The sequence below is a fragment of the Anabrus simplex genome, chromosome 2 (genome assembly GCF_040414725.1).
Source record: "Anabrus simplex isolate iqAnaSimp1 chromosome 2, ASM4041472v1, whole genome shotgun sequence".
NCBI classification, from domain to species: domain Eukaryota; kingdom Metazoa; phylum Arthropoda; class Insecta; order Orthoptera; family Tettigoniidae; genus Anabrus; species Anabrus simplex.
Window position 1 is genome coordinate 255,681,749 of NC_090266.1, and position 21,331 is coordinate 255,703,079.

Below are 21,331 nucleotides of genomic sequence, written 5' to 3' on the forward strand. Positions count from 1 at the left end.
CTCCTGTACTTCATGAAGAGGGTGTGTTTCCGATAAGTAGCCAATAGGACAATATTAAGCAGTGTACAAACCGACACATTTTTTCAGTCAAAACTTAGCCCTGATAGAGGAAGATTCCACTAATAAAGCAATAAATCAGGACAAATCGCACCTCGTCTGGCCTTTCGTAAGAAAGCGACAGTCTTTCAAAACTTCTCAGCTGATTGGAATGATGTTCTAATGTTTATCATTCTCGTTATAACAAGAAAATTCAAACAAAAAGATCTACAATTTACATTTGTCTGGGTGGAGGGGTAATTAAATTACAGGAGAAATTTAACCCCCCCGCCGGTAAATACTGCCTGAAATAAACACTAGTAGTTAAGCCCTATGTTCCTACCCCTCCCCCCAATTTATTTCCGATTTCGCATCCTGCTGGGCGGTCCTAAAATAGCACAAACATTAACCGAAATACTGTTGCCCCATGTTGCTAAAAGTCATATTCTATAGTGCAGGAAAAGTGATCATCCTGAGGAACTAAGCAGAATAATACTGCACACGTTTCTGGGGTCATCTGTCACTAACTACACTAATGATATAACAGATGGTATCGCCGAGAATATTTCTTGAGAGGAAAAACCATTTATGAGAAGAAAGTATCAAGGAAAATGGTTAAAGTCGTTCCTTTTCACTGAAAATCTACGGTGTGGAAGTAAAAATATCTAGTGCAGACCTTATATCCTTTTAAATGCCAGACATAAATGTCGACAGTTATGTGTGTTATCTGAAATGAAAATCCACAGCTGAATTGAACTCCTAGGGGTATAAGGTGTATAATATACAGGAAGTATGGTTTTAACTCCCGTTAGCAATGCTAGTGAGTGCTGATGTGAGGTGTTATACTAGCGCTGCAGTGGTCACAACGCGCACTGCCAGGCGGACATTGTTTCTGAAGAGAGCACTGCGAGTGAGCAGGCTTCGTATTCCTTGTAGGCTAAGACAACAGCAGTCGGAGAAGCAGAAGAAGAACATCAACAAGAACAACAACATGAGTATGATCAATGGATAGTCACTTGGCGTGTGTCACATACTGTAGTGGTGCCTTGTGTTACTAATATTCGGGGGCGGACTATGTAGTTTTTGTCCAGCTGGGCCGTTGATTGTAAACCGTCGAACTAGGTAGTGGGACGTAAAAACAATAACATTATTTTTGTGATTATTATTATTAAACAGTTTATTTACGTATCGTATTTTTCAACTGGTCGTAGTAGTTTGCAAAGTCCAAAAGCATCCAAATGTCTTCACTTTCTGTTGTTTAGTTCTGGTTTTATGCATTGTTGACAGTGTGGCGTATTATATATGGAGGTTATTTTATTCGTAATTGATTACAGTGCGTTTACGTGTAACATTTTCATTTGAATTTTGAATTTCATTTCAGACTACGTTCAAGTGCTCAAAATGTATCCAAGTCTTTACATTTGGCCAAACCACTTTCGCTTGTTCACGAAATATACTAGTAGAGCTTGCGTCCCACTGTGCAGGAATGTTGACGTAAAAGCTTGTATGAAGGTGGGTTGTCTGTTTTATTAATTTGATTGAATACTGTGGATTATTTATTTAAATCCAGGATTTCTTTTGGTTCTTTCCCAGGTTATGTGGTTCATGTATAATCGTAAGCTCTCTACGCAAAAAAGTACGAGTGACAAGGAAGATGACCCAGTCTACTACGGAAATCTTGCTCCTCAAATACGGAGAGTTAAAATATTTAGTCTGTGCACAAGTTTTGGTGGGATTGCTGCTCAGCCTTTTTTGCTCCAAGAGGTCACTCATTTCGGTGGATATGCCGGCTTGTTAGCTGTGTACAGTTTTATAGGATTCTTCACATTTGTTTCTCCATTTCTTATTCACAGCATTACAAAGAAGTATGTAACAGAACTTTCCCTCAATGCACATACTGGAAAATATACTGCTACAGTGTATACTTTCTTTGTCCAGAAGAGGAAGGTGAGTAATTCCCGGTTCCTTATATCCAAAATTGTAACTAAACTTAAGGTTTAGCCTATGTTCTTTGAACTGTATTAATTTTATTTTTTTCATGTTTATGTTACATCTGGGTTATCAATTCTGGTGGCACTTTACTAATGGGGGTGCATATTTAGGAATGAGAGGATTATGCAGAAATGAGGTAAAGTGATTCCTGAAATAGGAGAGTGGAGAAATTTTTTCTTTATGCTTGCCAGGGACTCACCAACCTGCCCTTAGTATTATTCTTACTTACATAGAAAATGGTTCATGTTTGTGGATTACTGTAGTCACGTCCTAGTTCGTGAACCATGGGCAACGTCTGAGTGGCCTAGTAAGTGGTCCTGAGAGTCAGGATACCAGTTGCTATGGAATGGGAGTGGGCATCTCGGACATATTCTGAGTCTTGGCCCTCCTTGTGCTCAGGCGGCTAGGACTATACAATTCACCGGTGGTCCATAACCCGTTAGAGGAGAGATCCTCACTTAGACTATGTGCAAGTAGGGTAGCATCCTGTTTCATGAATTTACCGAGCTCAGAACATTTTAAGCAAGCCTCGGACCTATGGGAGTAATGGAGTCCCTCTCCCATTTGACAGGCGAGGGACTCCTTCGAAACAACTTGGCGAACGAAATGGAATTTGATGGGGAGCTATCAATATTAATGGGGCTTATGGAAGAAAGAAGGTAGAACTGGCTGAGTCAGCAAAGAGGATGCATCTGGATGTGCTAGGAGTAAGTGATATTCGGGTAAGGGGAGATAATGAGGAAGAGATAGGAGATTATAAAGTGTACTTGGGGGCTGATGACCTTCGATGTTAGGCCCCTTAAAACAACAAGCATCATCATCATCATCAAGTGTACTTGACGGGTGTTAGAAAGGGAAGGGCAGAGTCTGGGGTAGGGCTCTTTATCAGGAATACCATTGCACGCAACATAGTTTCTGTTAGGCACGTAAATGAGCGAATGATGTGGGTAGATTTGTCAGTTGGAGGGATTAGGACAAGAATTGTGTCCATGTATTCACCATGCGAGGGTGCAGATGAGGATGAAGTTGACAAGTTTTGTGAAGCATTGAGTGACATCGTGGTCAGGGTCAACAGCAAGGATAGAATAGTGCTAATGGGCAATTTCAATGCGAGAGTTGGGAATAGAACTGAAGGATATGAAAGGGTGATTGGTAAGGGTGGGGAAGATATGGAACCTAATGGGAATGGGAAGCATTTGCTGGACTTCTGTGCTAGTATGGGTTTAGCTGTTACAAATACATTCTTAAAGCATAAGGCTATTCACCACTACACATGGGAGGCTAGGTGAACCAGATCCATAATAGACTATATCTTAACAGACTTTGAATTCAGGAAATCTGTTAGGAATGTACAAGTTTTTTTTTGCAGATTTTTCGATGATACGGACCACTATCTGATATGTAGTGAACTAATAAGTATCTCTAGGCCTAGGGTAGAGAAAGTGAAATCTGCCTGCAAACTAATAAGAGTAGAAAATCTCCAGGACGAGGAAATTAGACAGAATTACATGGATATGATTAGGGAGAATTTTCGAACAGTAGACAGTAAGCAGGTTCAGGATATAGAAAGTGAATGGGTGGCATACAGGGATGCTGTAGTAGAAACAGTAAGGGAATGCCTAGGAACTACTGTGTGTAAAGATTGGAAAAGGCGAACATCTTGGTGAAATGATGAAGTGAGAGCAGCCTGTAAACGTAAAAAGAAGGCTTATCAGAAATGGCTCCAAACACTGGCCGAGGCAGACAGGGATTTGTACGTAGATGAAAGAAATAGAGCGAGACAAATAGTTGTTGAATCCACAAAAGAAGTCATGGGAAGATTTTGGTAATAACCTGGAAAGGCTTGGTCAAGCAGCAGGGAAACCTTTCTGGACACTAATAAAGAATCTTAGGAAGGGAGGAAAAAAGGAAATGAACAGTATTTTGAGTAATTCAGGTGAACTCATAATAGATTCCAGGGAATCACTGGAGAGGTGGATGATGGAATATTTTGAGCATCTTCTCAATGTAAAAGGAAATCATCCTGGTGGTGTTGCAAACAGCCAAGCTCATGGGGAGGAGGAAAATGATGTTGGTGAAATTATGCTTGAGGAAGTGGAAAGGATGGTAAATAAACTCCATTGTCATAAGGCAGCAGGAATAGATGAAATTAGACCTGAAATGGTGAAGTATAATGGAAAGGCAGGGATGAAATGGCTTCATAGAGTAGTAAAATTAGCGTGGAGTGTTGGTAAGGTACCTTCAGATTGGACAAAAGCAGTAATTGCACCTATCTATAATCAAGGGAACAGGAAGGATTGCAACAATATCGAGGTATCTCATTGATTAGTATACCAGGCAAAGTATTCACTGGCATCTTGGAAGGGAGGGTGCGATCAGTCGTTGAGAGGAAGTTGGATGAAAACCAGTGTGGTTTCAGACCACAGAGAGGCTGTCAGGATCAGATTTTCAGTATGCGCCAGGTAATTGAAAAATGCTACGAGAGGAATAGGCAGTTGTGTTCATGTTTCGTAGATCTAGAGAAAGCATACGACAGGGTACCGAGGGAAAAGATGTTCGCCATACTGGGGGACTATGGAATTAAAGGTAGATTATTAAAATCAATCAAAGGCATCTATGTTGACAATTGGGCTTCAGTGGGAATTGATGGTAGAATGAGTTCTTGGTTCAGGGTACTTACAGGGGTTAGACAAAGCTGTAATCTTTCACCTTTGCTGTTCGTAATTTACATGGATCATCTGCTGAAAGGTATAAAATTGCAGGGAGGGATTCAGTTAGGTGGAAATGTAGTAAGCAGTTTGGCCTATGCTGACGACTTGGTCTTAATGGCAGACTGTGCCGAAAGCCTGCAGTCTAATATCTTGGAACTTGAAAATAGGTGCAATGAGTATGATATGAAAATTAGCCTCTCGAAGACTAAATTGATGTCAGTAGGTAAGAAATTCAACAGAATTGAATGTCAGATTGGTGATACAAAGCTAGAACAGGTCGATAATTTCAAGTATTTAGGTTGTGTGTTCTCCCAGGATGGTAATATAGTAAGTGAGATTGAATCAAGGTGTAGTAAAGCTAATGCAGTGAGCTCGCAGTTGCGATCAGCAGTATTCTGTAAGAAGGAAGTCAGCTCCCAGACGAAACTATCTTTACATCGGTCTGTTTTCAGACCAACTTTGCTTTACGGGAGCGAAAGCTGGGTGGACTCAGGATATCTTATTCATAAGTTAGAAGTAACAGACATGAAAGTAGCAAGAATGTTTGATGGTACAAACAGGTGGGAACAATGGCAGGAGGCTACTCGGAATGAGGAGATAAAGGCTAATTTAGGAATGAACTTGATGGATGAAGCTGTACGCATAAACCGGTTTTGGTGTTGGGGTCATGTGAGGCGAATGGAGGAGGACAGGTTACCTAGGAGAATAATGGACTCTGCTGTGGAGGGTAAGAGGAGTAGAGGGAGACCAAGACGATGATGGTTAGACTCAGTTTCTAACGATGTAAAGATAAGAGGTATAGAACTAAATGAGGCCACAACACTAGTTGCAAATGGAGGATTGTTTCTACATTTAGTAAATTCTCAGAGGCTTGCAGACTGAACGCGGAAATGTATAACAGTCTATAATGATAATTTATGTATCTATGTATGTACATAGAAAAATCCAGGAAATATTAGATTAGGAAATTGAGGCTTTAGGAAAGTAGATTAAAATTGTTAGTTTGGTAGTAGAATAACTACTGATGGAAGAAGTAAGGAAGACATAAAATGCAGACCAGCAAATGTAAGCCTTGCATTATTAGTTCAGCCTGTGGGTCACCATTGACAGAGACGCGTAACGACTGTAGTTTGTTTACTCGCTCGCGGCCTTCTCGGAAAGGATGTTCTGCAGCATTGCTCAGTGCTGCCAACCTCTGTACTTAGGAACTGTGCTTCGATTGTTCCCTGTTCTTGCCGTGCGGACGGTTAGGCTGGGATCTGGACAAGACAATTGGTCTGGACGTTTAGGATTCTTGCCGTGGACAAGACGATTGGTCTGGACGGTTAGAAGCCGCGAAGCGGCCCTAGGTCCCTATTTTCGTATACAGTTAGGATAGGATCTAGACAAGACGATTGGTCTGGACAGTTAGAAGCCGCGAAGCAGCTCTAGGTCCCTAGTTTTGTATATGGTTAGGATAGGATCTAGACAAGACCATTGGTCTGGACGGTTAGGATTCTTGCCGTGGACAAGAAGATTGATCTGGACGGTTAGGATTCTTGCCATGGACAAGACCATTGGTCTGGACGGTTATTGTTTTCTTCACGTTACATTTACTTCTGCTTTTATTGTGTTGCGTTTGGTAACGGATTTTGATCAACATTCTTCACGGAAAGGAGATCACATGCCGTTTTACATTGGCTAGTAGGAATACAAGTAGCTACTTAGAAATGAAAATGGCGTGCAATAATCTTATTTTAGGTTATAAAAGTAAATTTGCTTCTTGGGGTGGGATGGTGGGTTCCTGGACATTGCAATGAACACATCTCTCCTCTGAGATGCTCTCCAAGTAAGATTTTACTAATTCCATTTACTTGTAACATTACAAATATGGTGGCCCACGGGCTGAACTAATGCCGGCCTGTCTTAAGAAAATAAATTTGCTCACTTGAACATGGTAGAATTTTACTAACTGCTGCTCAACCTTAACATTATAAGGAAGTTTAAATGATGCAAATCTTACCTGGAATTGTTATTAGAGGAGAGATGTATTCACTATGATAGCGAAGGCTCCACCATCCCAACCCCCAGAAGTTTTTTTAAAAACTTTTATAACTGAATGAAATGTAGCATAACCATCGTCCATTACTTGAGCAGCTACTAGTACTGCCAATAGCTGACATATATTGGGAAATGACATCATTCCCCAGAGTGATGGTTTTGTCACTAGCCATACCTAATCAATCCAGACCAATAGCCTTGTCAATATCCAGCATACAGGTACCTCGTTAATTCAGCTTTTTGCCACTATCAAATGTAGAAGTGCTGCCGTCACCTGAGGAAATGCTAGAGGCTTACGCCACCTGACCCCCTTTGCTTGCCTCAAGCATGACGCTTTTGTCAATAGCTGGACCAAACAATGTAGACCAATGGTGTTACCTGTAGTTCTTTAGTTGGCAGCCTTGTGCAGCATACTAACTTGTCTTCCGAGAACAACAGAAAAAGACAATTATACTGCACCTAGACGCTTGCTCTGCAAGTGATGGCTGCTAGTTTTAATGTTGGGCAGCACATAGTAAAATTTTGCCTCTCACTTCCATATAATACCACATTGCAAACAAGTCTTTCTAATTCTTATATATATATGTATATATATATATATATATATATATTCAAAGGAATTTGTATATTCTGAAACCTCATAAATTATTCCAGATCTGTAAATGTTCAAAATGAACTCGGCGCAATTTGCACAGCTGTTAGCCGCGTTTAACCAGCAGCAGCAGGACTTTGTCTTCCAACTTGTTGCTGTTATGCAGGGTGGATCTTCATATAATAATGGCAAGGTTAATTTTTCAAACATCAACCCTTTTGTAAATTTTGATCCCAAAAAAAAAAAAGAAAAAGAAATTCACTTGCTACATGGAACGTCTCCAAAATTACATGGCTATGAAGAATGTTATGCTTGTGGGTTAGTTGAATTCATCAGTCCAGAAAAATCTCATACGCACAACTAGTAGGTATTTTCAAGCATATGCTAATCCCAAGAAAAAGTGCAGTTGTGTCTCTGCATTACTTCCTGAACTTATATCAGAAAGAGAATCAGAATGTCGTTGAATGTGTTGCCGCACTTCAGTGTGACCTGAGCATATGTGAATTTATTGTGAATGTGATTGCACTATTTCGATACATCAATCCAGTACAACAAAATTCAATGAAATTCTTGCAGAAGGAATTACCTTAGAAGCTTCATGGGTTGAAAGTTAGGTGTTAATACAGCAAAATAGTTCATGATGCATAGTATTCCTACAGTGATGCCAATAAAATAACCAAAACTAGTGATCATTTTTGAGAAGACCATTCTCAAGGTGCTTTTCGTCATCGCTCAGCCTCACCAGGTCGCTGCCACCATTCATTGACTTCAGGGCATGTTTGCAAAGTGGGTATCACATCGCTAATAAAGAATTCACTGACAGGACCAAATACAAGCTCTACAAACACACTTGACACTCTTGTAAACAGTTAATCCAGTCACTCCTATGGACTAAATTAGCATCAACACATGTTAGGCCACCTAATTTTGATATTATTGACTTATTTGAAACTGAACCAGATTCCGATAAGTACGCTGTTATGATACTGCTAAATGGAAAACCTCAACAGTTTGAGATACAGACCATTGCAGATAAAACTATTGAAGAGCCCTCTTTCTTTTTTCATTTTAACATCATTGATCCAAATAAAATAGTCTTTGGAAGTTTGTCAGTCTAATTGCTCATAAATCAAAGTGTAAGATTCTCAGCATCTCTTCCCACATATTGGGCAAAGACAGGCAGGCCCCATATTATTAAATAAGCATGAAAAAAAAAGAAGAAAAAAAAAAAGTGTGTGTGTGTTTTAAATGAAGTTCAAGAGAAATTGATCCATTATTATTCTCAGTCTGTGGGCAATCCTCAATCTCAGTAGGCCTACACATTTTTGTGTGTCATAACAAAAGTGTCAATCAATAAACGCCAAGCACCAGGCACTTCTTGTTTAGCATAAGGTATTGGTGCCGCTGGTTTATTCAGCTCAGTTTTCCAGATTTATTTACATTTATTACAATAACTTCCCATTGTGTACTGTGCTTTCCTATCAGCTTATCACCTGCAAAGTGTGGTCAAGTTCTTCAGGCATCTTCTCTGATACTACGAGCCCTTCCATCTCTTAATAATAATGATAAGTGCTGTTTTAGTTGCCTTATACCGTAATCAATTTGCATTCTACATAAAACAAGTCACAGAATTACATGAGATGCATGTGGTGACTTTTTATAACTCCCCTTTTATAAATATATACAACTAGCCTACCAATTCTTATCACACGATTTGAAACGTTATGGATTTTCAATTTGCATAGAACAACAAATAATTACAGTTCATTATATTGAAATTAGATGTGTTTGCCTTTTATTATTGTATTAAGATACCTTAAATTCATGGCACATGTAAAATCATTGAATAAATACAGTAGGCTTACTTGTATATCTCTACATACGGTACTTATTTTCATTTCTGCAGCAACTTCATCCTTAAGCTTATCTATAACAAAGCGATTGTTGTGTTGTGCGTCCTGCTCCCGCAGAGCATTATGAATTAAAACAGCACTAATTAATTGATCGACATCCATATTATATCCAAGGGAGGCCTATATATGAGCAGCAAAATAAAATTATTTAGGGTGCTATGCTTTGTCGCTCATGATAAAAGAGGATCTCTTCTCTCCATTTCACTATGCAAGCTTCCACTTGCAATCGCGAGTTAGGTTTCTCTGCATTGCTTGTCACTCTGCTCGCTGCTTTGCTCCCCACTTCACTATGTTTTCTTCGTGACATGGCCGTGACTGTTACTTGTTACATTGATATCCAGAGGCTGCATTATTTTATCACAGTTCCACACATCACTAAAGGAACACTTTCATTTAGCGCTAACTTCAAATTGAGATTATGAGAAAACTTGAAGTTAGTTAACATCTAAAACATGTTCATAAAAAAAGTAGCTTATTGTAAATTTTTGTTACAATGGGATGTGCGATTATAATTTGTTCAATTCTATTCAGAGAAGAAAACTTTTCTTTACACAGAGATTTGTTAGAATGAGAATTAAATAACGTGCTGGTGGTGATTTGGCTGGGGCTTAAGAAAATTTTCATTAAAAGTGGGAATTCCTTAAATGCGGGCATTGTGAAGTGGGGTTCTACTCTATTTAAATATGGGGAGATGCATTCAGTAATGTACAGCATTAGGTAGAAAAATCAAGTGGAATACAACATGAATATTTTAGACACAGGAAACTTAATATTTGCAATATTTTAAAATGCAGATTAATTTCAACCTTCCATATAAGTCATTTTATGGAATTCTTTCATTTGTACACATTAGTAATTGATTTCATATCAGTAGGTAGATGTTAAAAACATTGATACCTAAGGATAATATGGTTTTCAGATCATATTTTGTGGTACTGGTAGATTGGAAAATTTTGAGCCTGTCTGGTTGTAAGATTAAGAGTATTACAGTTTAGAGGCCGAGTGGCACCAAGCTTGATAACTGCAGTCGCGTAAGTCTGGCCAGTATTGTGTATTCGGGAGATAGTGGGTTCGAACCAGACTGTTGGCAGTATTGAAGATGGTTTTCTATTGTTTCCCATTTTCACACCAGGCAACAGTCTGGATAATGGACTCAGCACTGATCTGATGTTTGTACTTACATTTTCGATATGCTTGGAACAGTATGGGTGATTTCTGCTTTTAAGTTAATGTTATTACAATTTTAAATAAAAATGAAAGTCACATTATGTAAGCAATAGAAGAAAAACATACGATAAAATACGAATTTCTGGATGTTGAGAAATTCTCTCATAAAGAAAATATTACCGACATAGAAATAACTAATATACTTCTCACATAAATGACATGAATAATATCCTGCGATGCTGCTTTACTATCAATATAGAATCTCTTTTGCCTTTTTTTTTTTTTGCTAGGGGCTTTACATTGCAGATAGGTCTTATGGCGACGATGGGATAGGAAAGGCCTAGGAGTTGGAAGGAAGTGGCCGTGGCCTTAATTAAGGTACAGCCCCAGCATTTGCCTGGTGTGATGCTGTACGAAATTAACTTGTTACAATGTAATCCATGTATATATTTATAAAGTATGTCATGCTTCCTGTCCAACTATCACAGAATTGTTAAAGGATTTCCCAAGATATCATGTTGTTGCTACTGACTACATGAGTTGCACACAAGCAAGTCAGCGGCAAGCTTCATGGGTAGCCGTGGTCGTTAGGGTAACATCATTTGCTGCTATGCAGTTCTTCGTGTGTTCGAGTCCCAATAATCCAACATTTTTTTTACCTTCTAAATGTTAGTCGGTAGAGTACTAGAGGAGATGGTACACATTTTCAGTCTTTTTATTTTTGTCTATTCCAAATCTATCCAATGCACATATGGAGTAAAGGTATGCAACGTTGTTCATGGCGATTCGTCCGTCGAATGAGGGTGTTGAGGAGGTTATATTTCTTTGACTTCATAACAACTTGCTACTAAGTATTTACACTACAGTGAGATAAATGCTTGTCAGTTACTATTCTCACATTGTATTGAAAATAAAGAAACTAACTACTTATTCAGTGAGCAAACAAGAAATTGAATTAATAATAAAATTAATGATCCTACGCTGCATCAGTGGCATTAATTACAAATATAAACTTTACTTTCGTCATAACACGTATCCTCGTAAATAGTACCGTACTAGACCAAAAAAGATCTGAATCTGAACATTTGCGTCCAGGTTACATTTTCAGTCTTTTTATTTTCTATAACAGTTTCAGTTTCGTTATATAGTTAATTAATTTTAACATTTCTTCGTATGTGTAGATTTCAGTCCTAATTCTGTTTTTGACCTGAACTTCCACATTATAGCTTAATAAGCGTCTGATATTGGATTCTAGTAATACAATTTCAAAAGGAATAGAGCTAAACAAACGAAAACACCAGAGAACACGTATACCACTGTGCTAAATTTCACTATATTATCAGTAACCTTATTACCAACCCAGTAAAAATGTTACTATATCTTCCGCATTACAATACTGTTGTTAAAATCCGTTGGTAGTACGCAAGAAAATATTTAACTTCTAGTTTGCAAAACTGCAGCCTACGTATCTGGCTGTTTACCTGACAGTCGTAGTACAGGCCCTAAATTGATTAATTTAACAGAGTAACAGCTGCTGCTATTGTCAGATAATATAGAAAAGGAGAGTGGGCGAATTGTGTGCACTTAAATAATAATCAGTCTTGTGTTTATCTCATAGACCGGACGAGTTGGCCATGCGGTTAGGGTCGCGCAGCTGTGAGTGTGCATCCGGGAGATAGTGGGTTCAAACCCCACGGTCGGCAACCCTGAAGATGGTTTTCTGTGGTTTCCAATTTTCACACCAAGCAAATGTTGGGGCTGTACCTTAATTAATGAAGCTGTAGTAACTCTACTTTTGACATGTAGAAACAAATTTATTACAAAACTAAATTTCATGGACTATAATTAAAAAACTGCACCATTACCCACCCTACAAGGTAATCATGTGCATGGATTGCAAAATTGTGCACATCGGATGTACGTTGGAAAATCATTATAAAACAATGTGGGTGTCAATTGCTACTCTCTTCTCTTTGTCAGCAATACTGGATAACAACCGGAAGGAATACCATTCGGAAAATCATGCACCATTGTCTTATCTGCCATAAGCTCAAGGCAAAAAATGCCCAGCAACTAATGGGTCAGTTGCCGAACTACAGAGATTGATTATGCTGGCCCATTGTATATAAAATCAGGCTCTTGTAAAAACAGTGCAAAGCTGAAATGTTATATATCAATTTTTGTATGTTTGGCTACTAGGGCTATTCACCTGGAAATTGTTAGCACCATGACTACCCAGGCCTTTCTTGCTGCTTTCAAACGCTTTATCTCACGTCGAGGGAGACCTGCGCACATATATTTGGACAATGGCAGAAACTTTGTAGGTGCTGACAGAAAACTTTGGGAACTACAGAGATTGTTCAACGAAGAACATCATCAATGAGAGATCTCAGCCTTCGCTAGCACTGAAGGCATTCAGTGGCACTTCATTCTGCCTCAGGCTCCACACTTCAGAGGCATTTGGGAGCCTGGCATAGAATCATTCAAGCATCATCTTCGAGGAGTGATGGGAACGGCATTGCTTTCCTTCGAAGAACCTGCAACATTCAACACAAATCGAAGCTTGTCTTAACTCTATAGGCCTCTAGTCCCCCTATCTGATGATCCCGACGATCTAGTTGCTATCACTCCAGGTCACCTTCTAATTGGAAGACCTGTCACTACCCTTCCCCAACCAGATCTGAGTAATGTACGCCTCAATGTACTTTCTAGATGGCGCCTCCAAGGATTCTGGAAGGCGTGGTCAACAAATTACCTCTCCCATCTGTAGCAGAGAAGTAAATGGACACTATCGAACAATAATGTGCAACCAGGCACATTAGTGATCGTCCGTGCTCAACAACATCCTCCAAATTGGGTCGACTATCCAGCAAGATATCTGGTCCATCAATACAAGATTCTACACTTACCAAGTGTGCTTTACAGCCGGCATTCGCCAGATGTATCGACAAGTAAATGTTGATAGGCATGACTGCAACCTTCAGAGAATCATATGACGGTGATCGCCGGAAGAACCTATAAGACATTACCAACTGAAAACAGTCACGTACGGAACAGCTTCAGCACCCTTCCTCGCTACTAGGTGCCTTCAGCAGCTCGTTATTGAGGAGTCTAGCAGTCTACCCATGGCAGCAGTTGGGGGGGGGGGTGTTGTCTTCCATGAGGAACTGCTTTCTACACAAATTGGGCAATAAAATTGTCTTCTACCTGTTTACACTTTATAACAATACACTAGAATAAAATCAGCTGGTAGTGTATTCTTGTAAAGATCTCTCATAACAGAATGTATAAAGGGTTTTATATAGCTCTTCCAGGCCAGTTGTATATTTTTAACAGCTATTAAGATATAATTGAAAAAGGAAATTTTATCTGAAACTTGGTGCTATAATTAATTTTATGCGTAGTTACAAAAAGTCCTATAACCTCTTCCTAGGCTGATGATGGCAAATAAAATTTCTGAAACCGGTACCAAAAATGGCAACAAAAATGTGATGTTTTAATAATTTCACATTTTTTATAGTATTGAACAGGTGGAAAACCCTACTTTTATCTTTGACTGTAGATTTCGTTTCAATACGGACCAGTAATGAAATTTTTGATGTTATATCCTCAGTTGTAATCACATAGTCTGAGTGGACCTCGAACCAGCCCTCAGGTTGAGAGAAAAATCCCTGACCTGGCCGGGAATCGAACCCGGGGCCTCCGGGCGAGAGGCGGGCACGCTACCGTACACTACAGGGTCGGCTGTCAAACACACACTTCAAGTAAATTCCTGGTCTAGCAAGTATTCTTGCATTTTTCGCTGTTTCAGTCTTTGTTAAATTAACCTTTTTTTAGTCATAAAATTCTAATTTATTTACTTTTGAAGACTTGTTCTGTCGATTAACTTGCCCTTTGCACTATATAGTGTGATTCATCATCCCCTTCCAGTATCGTTTGCTGCAGCCCAACTAACCTGCACATGGTTATAGGGGTGCTATTGCTCTGCAGGCGTACTGTATGGTACTAATGTTCGCTGAACACATTTTGCACACGATTCTGAACCCTAGCGAAATGTTATATCATCCGTTTGCAAAACATGGCGCTTTGAAATCGTGCAGCAACGTCCTTTTACCATGTAACTATGTAACGTGTCATGCCTCGTGACCGGGTGTAACGAAGAGGGGAATCAATGCATAAAACTAGGTAACAGTGCAATAATTAATGTCTTAAACAACAAACCAGATGGTGTATGTACTCTGTTCTCGTCGTACTACCAACATGTTTCCAGCAGTGCAGTGTAGCGGATGTGGTTAGGTATTTGCGTAGCAATCGACGGAATGTGCCAATGGTGGTTAGAATACTGCATTGTTCAGATATTTTTGCATCGGTATGATGTTTTGAATACGTAAACACAGGCCCACGTTTGCCACATTCAAACAGTAGAATGATGCTGTTGTTCATCTTGTGCCCCGCACATACTTCGCTGGTTAGGGCCTGAATGTACTGTAACCTCTGCTGTTATTCGGCATGTTTTCCACAGAGGAATACGTTGACATGCTCATTTATAGGGAAGCAAGACAAAACGCGTGCGAGGCATTACGTCTGTACCAGGAATGGTATCCCGACAGGCGACACCCGGCTGCTATGACATTCCGCCGTGTTGAAAGACGCCCAAGGAAAACAGGCGTGATTTCCAACCAGCCACCAGTCTGCGATAGGCCCGTTACATCAGGTGAAACAAAAGAGGCCGTTCTGGAGGCAGCTCGTAATAATCCGCACTTCAGCACAAAGGCGATTGCACGACAGGCGAACACCAGCCAGCTGTCCGTCTTGCGAATACTGCATGAAAATAAATTTCACCCATACCATCTTGTGCTACACCAAGAGCTCCATGGGCAGGATTTTGAAACATGAATGGAGTTCTGTCAGTGGCTATTAGGTAGGCTGGACAATGATGCAGCATTCGTATCGCATATCTTTTTCTCAGGCAAATCGCACTTCCACAATAATGGGAATATCAATCACCACAGCATGCACTATTGGAGTCCGGACAATCTTCACTGGGTGCGACAGGCGGCCCATCAAGTATGAAGGGGAGTGAATGTTTGGTGTGGAATCTTGGAGGATCGCCTGATTGGACCTTATTCCTTTGAGGGCCATTGCTACCTGCACTTTTTGCACCAGAAACTCCCAGTGCTGCTGGAGGATGTGCCCTTGCACGATCATTTGATGCTGTAGTTCCAACAGGATGGAGCTCCACCACATTCGACTTTGCCCGTTCGTAACCGTCTGAACGAGGAACTGCCAAGGAAATTGATAGGACAAGGAGGCCCTGTTTATTGGCCCGCCAGATCACCGGATTTAACGCCATTGGACTTCTTCTTGTGGGGACTTTGAAGAACATCGTTTACACTCGAACACCGGAAAAGCCTGATCAGCTCCGGCAACTCATTATGGACACCTCCCGAGCAATTACACCTGAAGTACTTCAGTGTGCAAGACGATCTATTGGACACATTGTCCGCATGTGCATAAACCAAAATGGCCATCACATCGAGCATTTGCTGCAATAAAACAATGTCAGGGCAGTTGAATATTTCCGGTCTGTATGTGTCTGGCCTGCTAACTAATCAGCACTTGTTAGGGCCACAAACACATTCATTCATACACAATTTGCATGAAAGCGGGTATTGAACTTGCATTGCATGCGGTACGTATTAAACAAATATTTCAAAATTTTGTAATCTTTACCCCGGACTCGAACCTCCCACCTGACATGCAAGCCTGCTCCGCCATTCCTTTACTAACTACACTACAGTTCCGTACAGCACACTAGGCAGCTTATAGCAAGTATTAGGTTTACCGCAGTCACAATTTCAACTTAGTGTTTCGCTGGCATGGCAGGTTCATATGATCTAGAAGATACGCATGTCTTCCAGTGTTTAATTCGAGTATAACATTATGGTGTCCTATCATTGTGAGGCGGTAAGTACCGAGATCTCCGGTTGTGTTGTCTGAGCATACCTGCAGGGCAGATGTTTTAAGGATGGCATGAATATTATGGGTTGCATAAAACTACATTAGAAGGGGCGGCTGAATCACGCTGTATAGCTGCTCTCCCACCCTTTTTCTTCTTACCTATTTTTAGGTTGTTACCTATATTGAATATGTTGATCAATTTTGTTGTTAAAATTAAATTGTTAAGAAAGATTTTTTTCTACCCTCACATTCCATCACCTGGTATATGCTTATACCTTTACCATCCTGAGCCAGTCTTCAAAAATAATTTGTCCTTTCTTTGGACTCATTATTTTCCACCTTATTTAGTGTTGTATATACATATTTCTGCTGCAAATTGAAACAGTAAAAGCAAAGCTTACAGTGAACAGAGAAGTGTCTGTACACATGATTCATTTACTTTTTTCCAACAGTCAAGGAGAGTTTTCTGCACGTATTGCTGCTTAGCTGCTTGACGTTCCACAAACACTTTAGCCTTAGGAAACCACACCAGCCATATCAGAATAATTTTGTCATAGGGCATATTGGTATAGTTCATTTAAACTCTTGACAGCATCTTGATAAAACTTTAACCTACACTTGTCCAACTCAGTGCCTTTATCTTCGTTGTCATCATCATCATCATCTGCCACAACCTGTTCCCCTTTCTGATTTTCCGTAAAATTCTTAGTTAAGTCATCTTTATCCATTGTGTCTGTTTCGGTTTGCACATTACTGTCTATGTTTACACAGAGCTTGGCATTGCAATTGAAAGTAGCTTCATTAATGTGGTTTTGTAATTCTTGCTCTTCATCCTCATTTTCCTCACTTTCATTAACTTTTCTCATTGGAAACCGTGGCTTTCTGAAACACACTGTCACTGTTTCTGGTAACAACTTCTTTACACCTTGGCTTATCCAAAATACTACACCTAGCACCAAGATGGATTTTGCTAGTTTGGAGTCGGATGACGTATTGTACCGGGAACAGCGGTACGGAACTAAGTCCCCGCAATTAAAATTTAAAACTTTGCGCTACGTGCTGGCCCAGCAGCAGAAGACAGACAGGAACAGCGAGCAACATGTGTGTGTGACGTAGAGCGGAGTGATGTCACAGCCTGCCTCCCCTTGACACAGAGAGAGCCTAGATCAGTATGGAATGTTCCTTGAGTTTCTTTGGCTAATAACTTCCCCCACAGTAATAGCTGGATAAAATCAACCACATCATCATGTAGCCCCATATTTTATCTCAATTTCTACAAGGTTTGGTAAAACTCCGGCAAGAGACTACGAAGTTGTTGAGCGAGATGTAAAGGCATATTTTGGCGTGGTTCGGGTATAAATAGAAAGCTGCTTCCCTTAGCAGACCAGTGTATATCGCAGTGGAGTTCGTGCGGCTAGCAGCGAGCGGTCGGCTCGTGGGGACCGCAATACTACGTGAGTGACAGTCTCATTTTACCAAGTTAAAGACTTAAAGTCCATAGTACTGAGTTTGGACTTTAAATAATTTCAACAATACGTGAGTGATAGTCTCATTTCGCCAAGTTCAGGACTTAAACTCCACATTTGAACTTAAAAATATTTCAGCGAGTTCCCAGTGATAATTTTATTTAGCCGAATTTCCGTGATTCACGAATGATAGAATCCAACCTCATTTAAACTCTGGTGGTGATATATTTAGGCAGATGTTTCAACTTACATTTCTTACGAGTGTTTTTGATGAAACAATCCGAACAGTGATAAATTGTGAACCATATTCACCTTGCCAACTAATAGAAATACTTTGCTAATTTTGTGTGTCGGATTCTAATCTCTTCAGACTGTGACAAGTGATTAATTATTGAATTAATTTCAATCTATGACTGTGTCTTTGGACTTATTGAAGTCGTGATGTTTTCCAAATATCTCGTGTAGACATTGGACTGTGATTAGTTCCAATCCGTGTTTAATCTGTGCAGACCTTGAACTGTGAGCTTATGATAGACTGTGAATTACATATTCGAACTTTGCTCAAGGTAGACATTGAACTGTGTTGAGAAGTGAACTACAATCATGGTAGACACTAGATTGTGTTTAAGGTGTACATTTACCACAAATTAAACTGTTTATTCATGAACTGTGCATTTAAACTGTGAGTTTTCAGTAGACTATTTTTTTTAGTGTGATCAAACCACGGACTGTGGAGGAGTGAAACATATTTCATTTCAAATTGATGTACCAGATCGGTTCATATGTGAAACATTTTTCTTTTTCCGAGTGACTGAGTTAAGATTGCTCGTAACTCTAAACAAATATTTTGCGTGTGATAATTTCAGCCTGTTTCAAGTGTCACATTTTCTTTAATCACACTACGAGGGACTCTTTCGTTCAAATCTGTCATTCAAGGAGCTCTTCCCGTGTCCAGGTACTAATGTGTACAATCATAAGCCATTCTCCGTGCAACCAGATCTCAATGTTCACACTACTACGTTATTCCGATCTTCTGGACATTGTATGGATATTCCAGAACTTCTAGAATTTCCATCGCGGGAGAAATCATGGTTCCATGGTGCCGAGAGGGGACTGATGGGGGTACAAGGAGAGCAGCCGGATTTCGAGTACATCACCAGCCTGGATGAGAAAAGGATCATTTCCTGCATATCTGCTGTATGAAGGTGATATAATTTTGAACTTTGTCAATAAATTCAGAAAAAAAACTTCAGAATTTTTTTCAAAAAAGCTCTCTCCCTCTGTAAGCACTTCAATCAGAACGGTACACGCCCTGCGTCTAACTCATGCTCATCAAAGTACCATATTTACTGTTACAGTATTATTCATATTGGTGAGCGAAGATTGCATTAACGGTTTACGATAATGCAATTCAACATTGTGAATGATGCCTGAAACTGATAGTAGTCACAGAAATGGTATAGCAATATTTGTAAAACCAGAATTTGTGAAATATGTTGCCAGTTTTGTCCCAATATCAGACAGATATTTACAACTACATGGACAACCCTTCAAGATCAATATAATACAAGGATATGTTCCAACAGCAGATAAAAAGTGTGACACTGAGGTGGAAAGATTCTATGAAAGCTTGCAAAATATTCTGGAGTCAACAAAAAATGATAGCATAACCATAATAATGGGAGATTTCAATGCTAAGCTCGGCAGAGGCCGACGAGGAAATTTGGTAGGAAATTGGGGACTCGGAGAATCCAATAAATGTAGGGATAGGTTATACGAATTTTGTCAAGAAAATGAGATGGTTATTACAAACACATGGTATCAACTTCCTGATCGTCGATTATACACTTGGGTTTCACCTGGTGACAGTGAACATCATGTTCCTATCAGGAACCAAATTGATTACATCCTCATAAATAAGAGGTTCAGAAACTTTATTAAAAGAGTTATTACATACCCAGGAGCAGATATAGGTTCTGATCATAATCCACTACAGGAGTTGCTGATGTACAACTAAAATTGAAAATTTTACAGAAAATAAAACATTCCAACCGAATTGACCAAAGAAAATTGTTAAACAGTGAAATAAAACAAGAAGTTGCAAAAGTAATTAATGAAGAGCTAAGACAAGTATCATTGAATACAACAGGTGGAAAACCAGTGGGAGGAAGTAAAAGAATCTATACAGAAAGTAAACAGGAATTACCTACAGTCCGATAAAAAGACCAAAAAGAAGTGGATGACGAATGATATCTTGGGTTTAATGGAAGAATGCAGAAAAGCTAAGAATAATAAGGCTCAATACTGTCAGATACATGGTCAAATTAGAAGAGAAATTAGGAAGGCAAAACAAAATTGGATGATTGAAACTTTGGAAGAAAAACACGATACCTTTAATATGCACAAAATTATAATAGAAGTAACTGGAACTTTCAGAAGAAATATTCCTCTTGTTCTAGAAGATAATTCAAGGAAACCTATTATAAATCTCTTATTAGGATAGGGGAAGAATATATAGAACTCTTCTATGATAATCGACCGACATTAAATGAAAATCGTGAATGCTCAAATGGACCAAGCATTTTGAAATTGGAAGTAATTCATGCGATAAGCCAATTAAAAGATAGGAAAGCTTTAGGCTCAGATGAAATTCCAGCTGAAGTTATGAAACTTATCAATGAAGAGCAAATTAATAAGATAGTGGACCTTTATAATAACATCTATAACTCCAGAAAATTACCTCAAGATTCGCTAACCTCTACTTTCATCCCCCTTCCAAAGAAAATCACCTCAACAAAGTGTGGTGAATATCATCTCATTAGCCTAATGAGCCATTTGTTGAAATCTTTCTTGAAAATTATCCATGTTCGAATAAGAACGAAATGTGAGGAAAACCTGGATGATACCCAGTTTGGATTTCGGAATGGATATGGAACTCGTGAGGCTATTTTCAGTTTGACTCTTCTTCAAGAAGGTTGGGATCAACAAGATGTCTTTGCCTGTTTCATAGATTATGAAGAGGCTTTTGATAGAGTAAAACATACTGAACTCGTCAGACTACTGCAGCAAACTGGAATTGATGATAAAGATATAAGAATTATTAAAAACCTGTATTGGCATCGGAGGGCTGTGGTGAAGGTAGATGATGATACAATGGACTACATAGAAATCCGACGAGGAGTTCGTCAAGGCTGTGTTTTGTCTCCATTATTGTTTAACATCTATTCAGATGCCATATTTAAGGAGTTTGGAAGTAGGAATTAAAGTAAATGGAGAACTAATAAGTAATTTGTGATATGCAGATGACACAATAATTCTTGCTAATAGTGTTGAAAGTTTGCAACTATTCCTGGACAGAATTAATATAGTTGGGGAAGAGATGGGTCTAAACATCAGCATCAAAAAAACAAAACTAATGGTTTTCGGCAGAGGAAGAAATAATGCTACTCTTAA

At 39.3% G+C, this 21,331-nt stretch overlaps 1 protein-coding gene across 2 annotated transcripts in view; it reads left to right on the forward strand.

Annotated features, from left to right (window-relative positions):
• Positions 1–995: 995 nt before the first annotated feature.
• LOC136864031 (transmembrane protein 70 homolog, mitochondrial) overlaps positions 996–21,331 on the forward strand; it is a 37,308-nt gene continuing 16,972 nt past the window's right edge. The window contains exons 1-3 of one of the 2 annotated variants that reach the window (XM_067140546.2): positions 996–1,191; positions 1,418–1,548; positions 1,630–1,983. In XM_067140546.2, coding sequence (XP_066996647.1) covers positions 1,438–1,548; positions 1,630–1,983 — 465 coding nt within the window. In that variant the 5' untranslated portion in view covers positions 996–1,191; positions 1,418–1,437. The remainder of the gene's footprint in view (positions 1,192–1,417; positions 1,549–1,629; positions 1,984–21,331) is intronic. The other variant, XM_067140547.2, reaches the window with a different exon arrangement.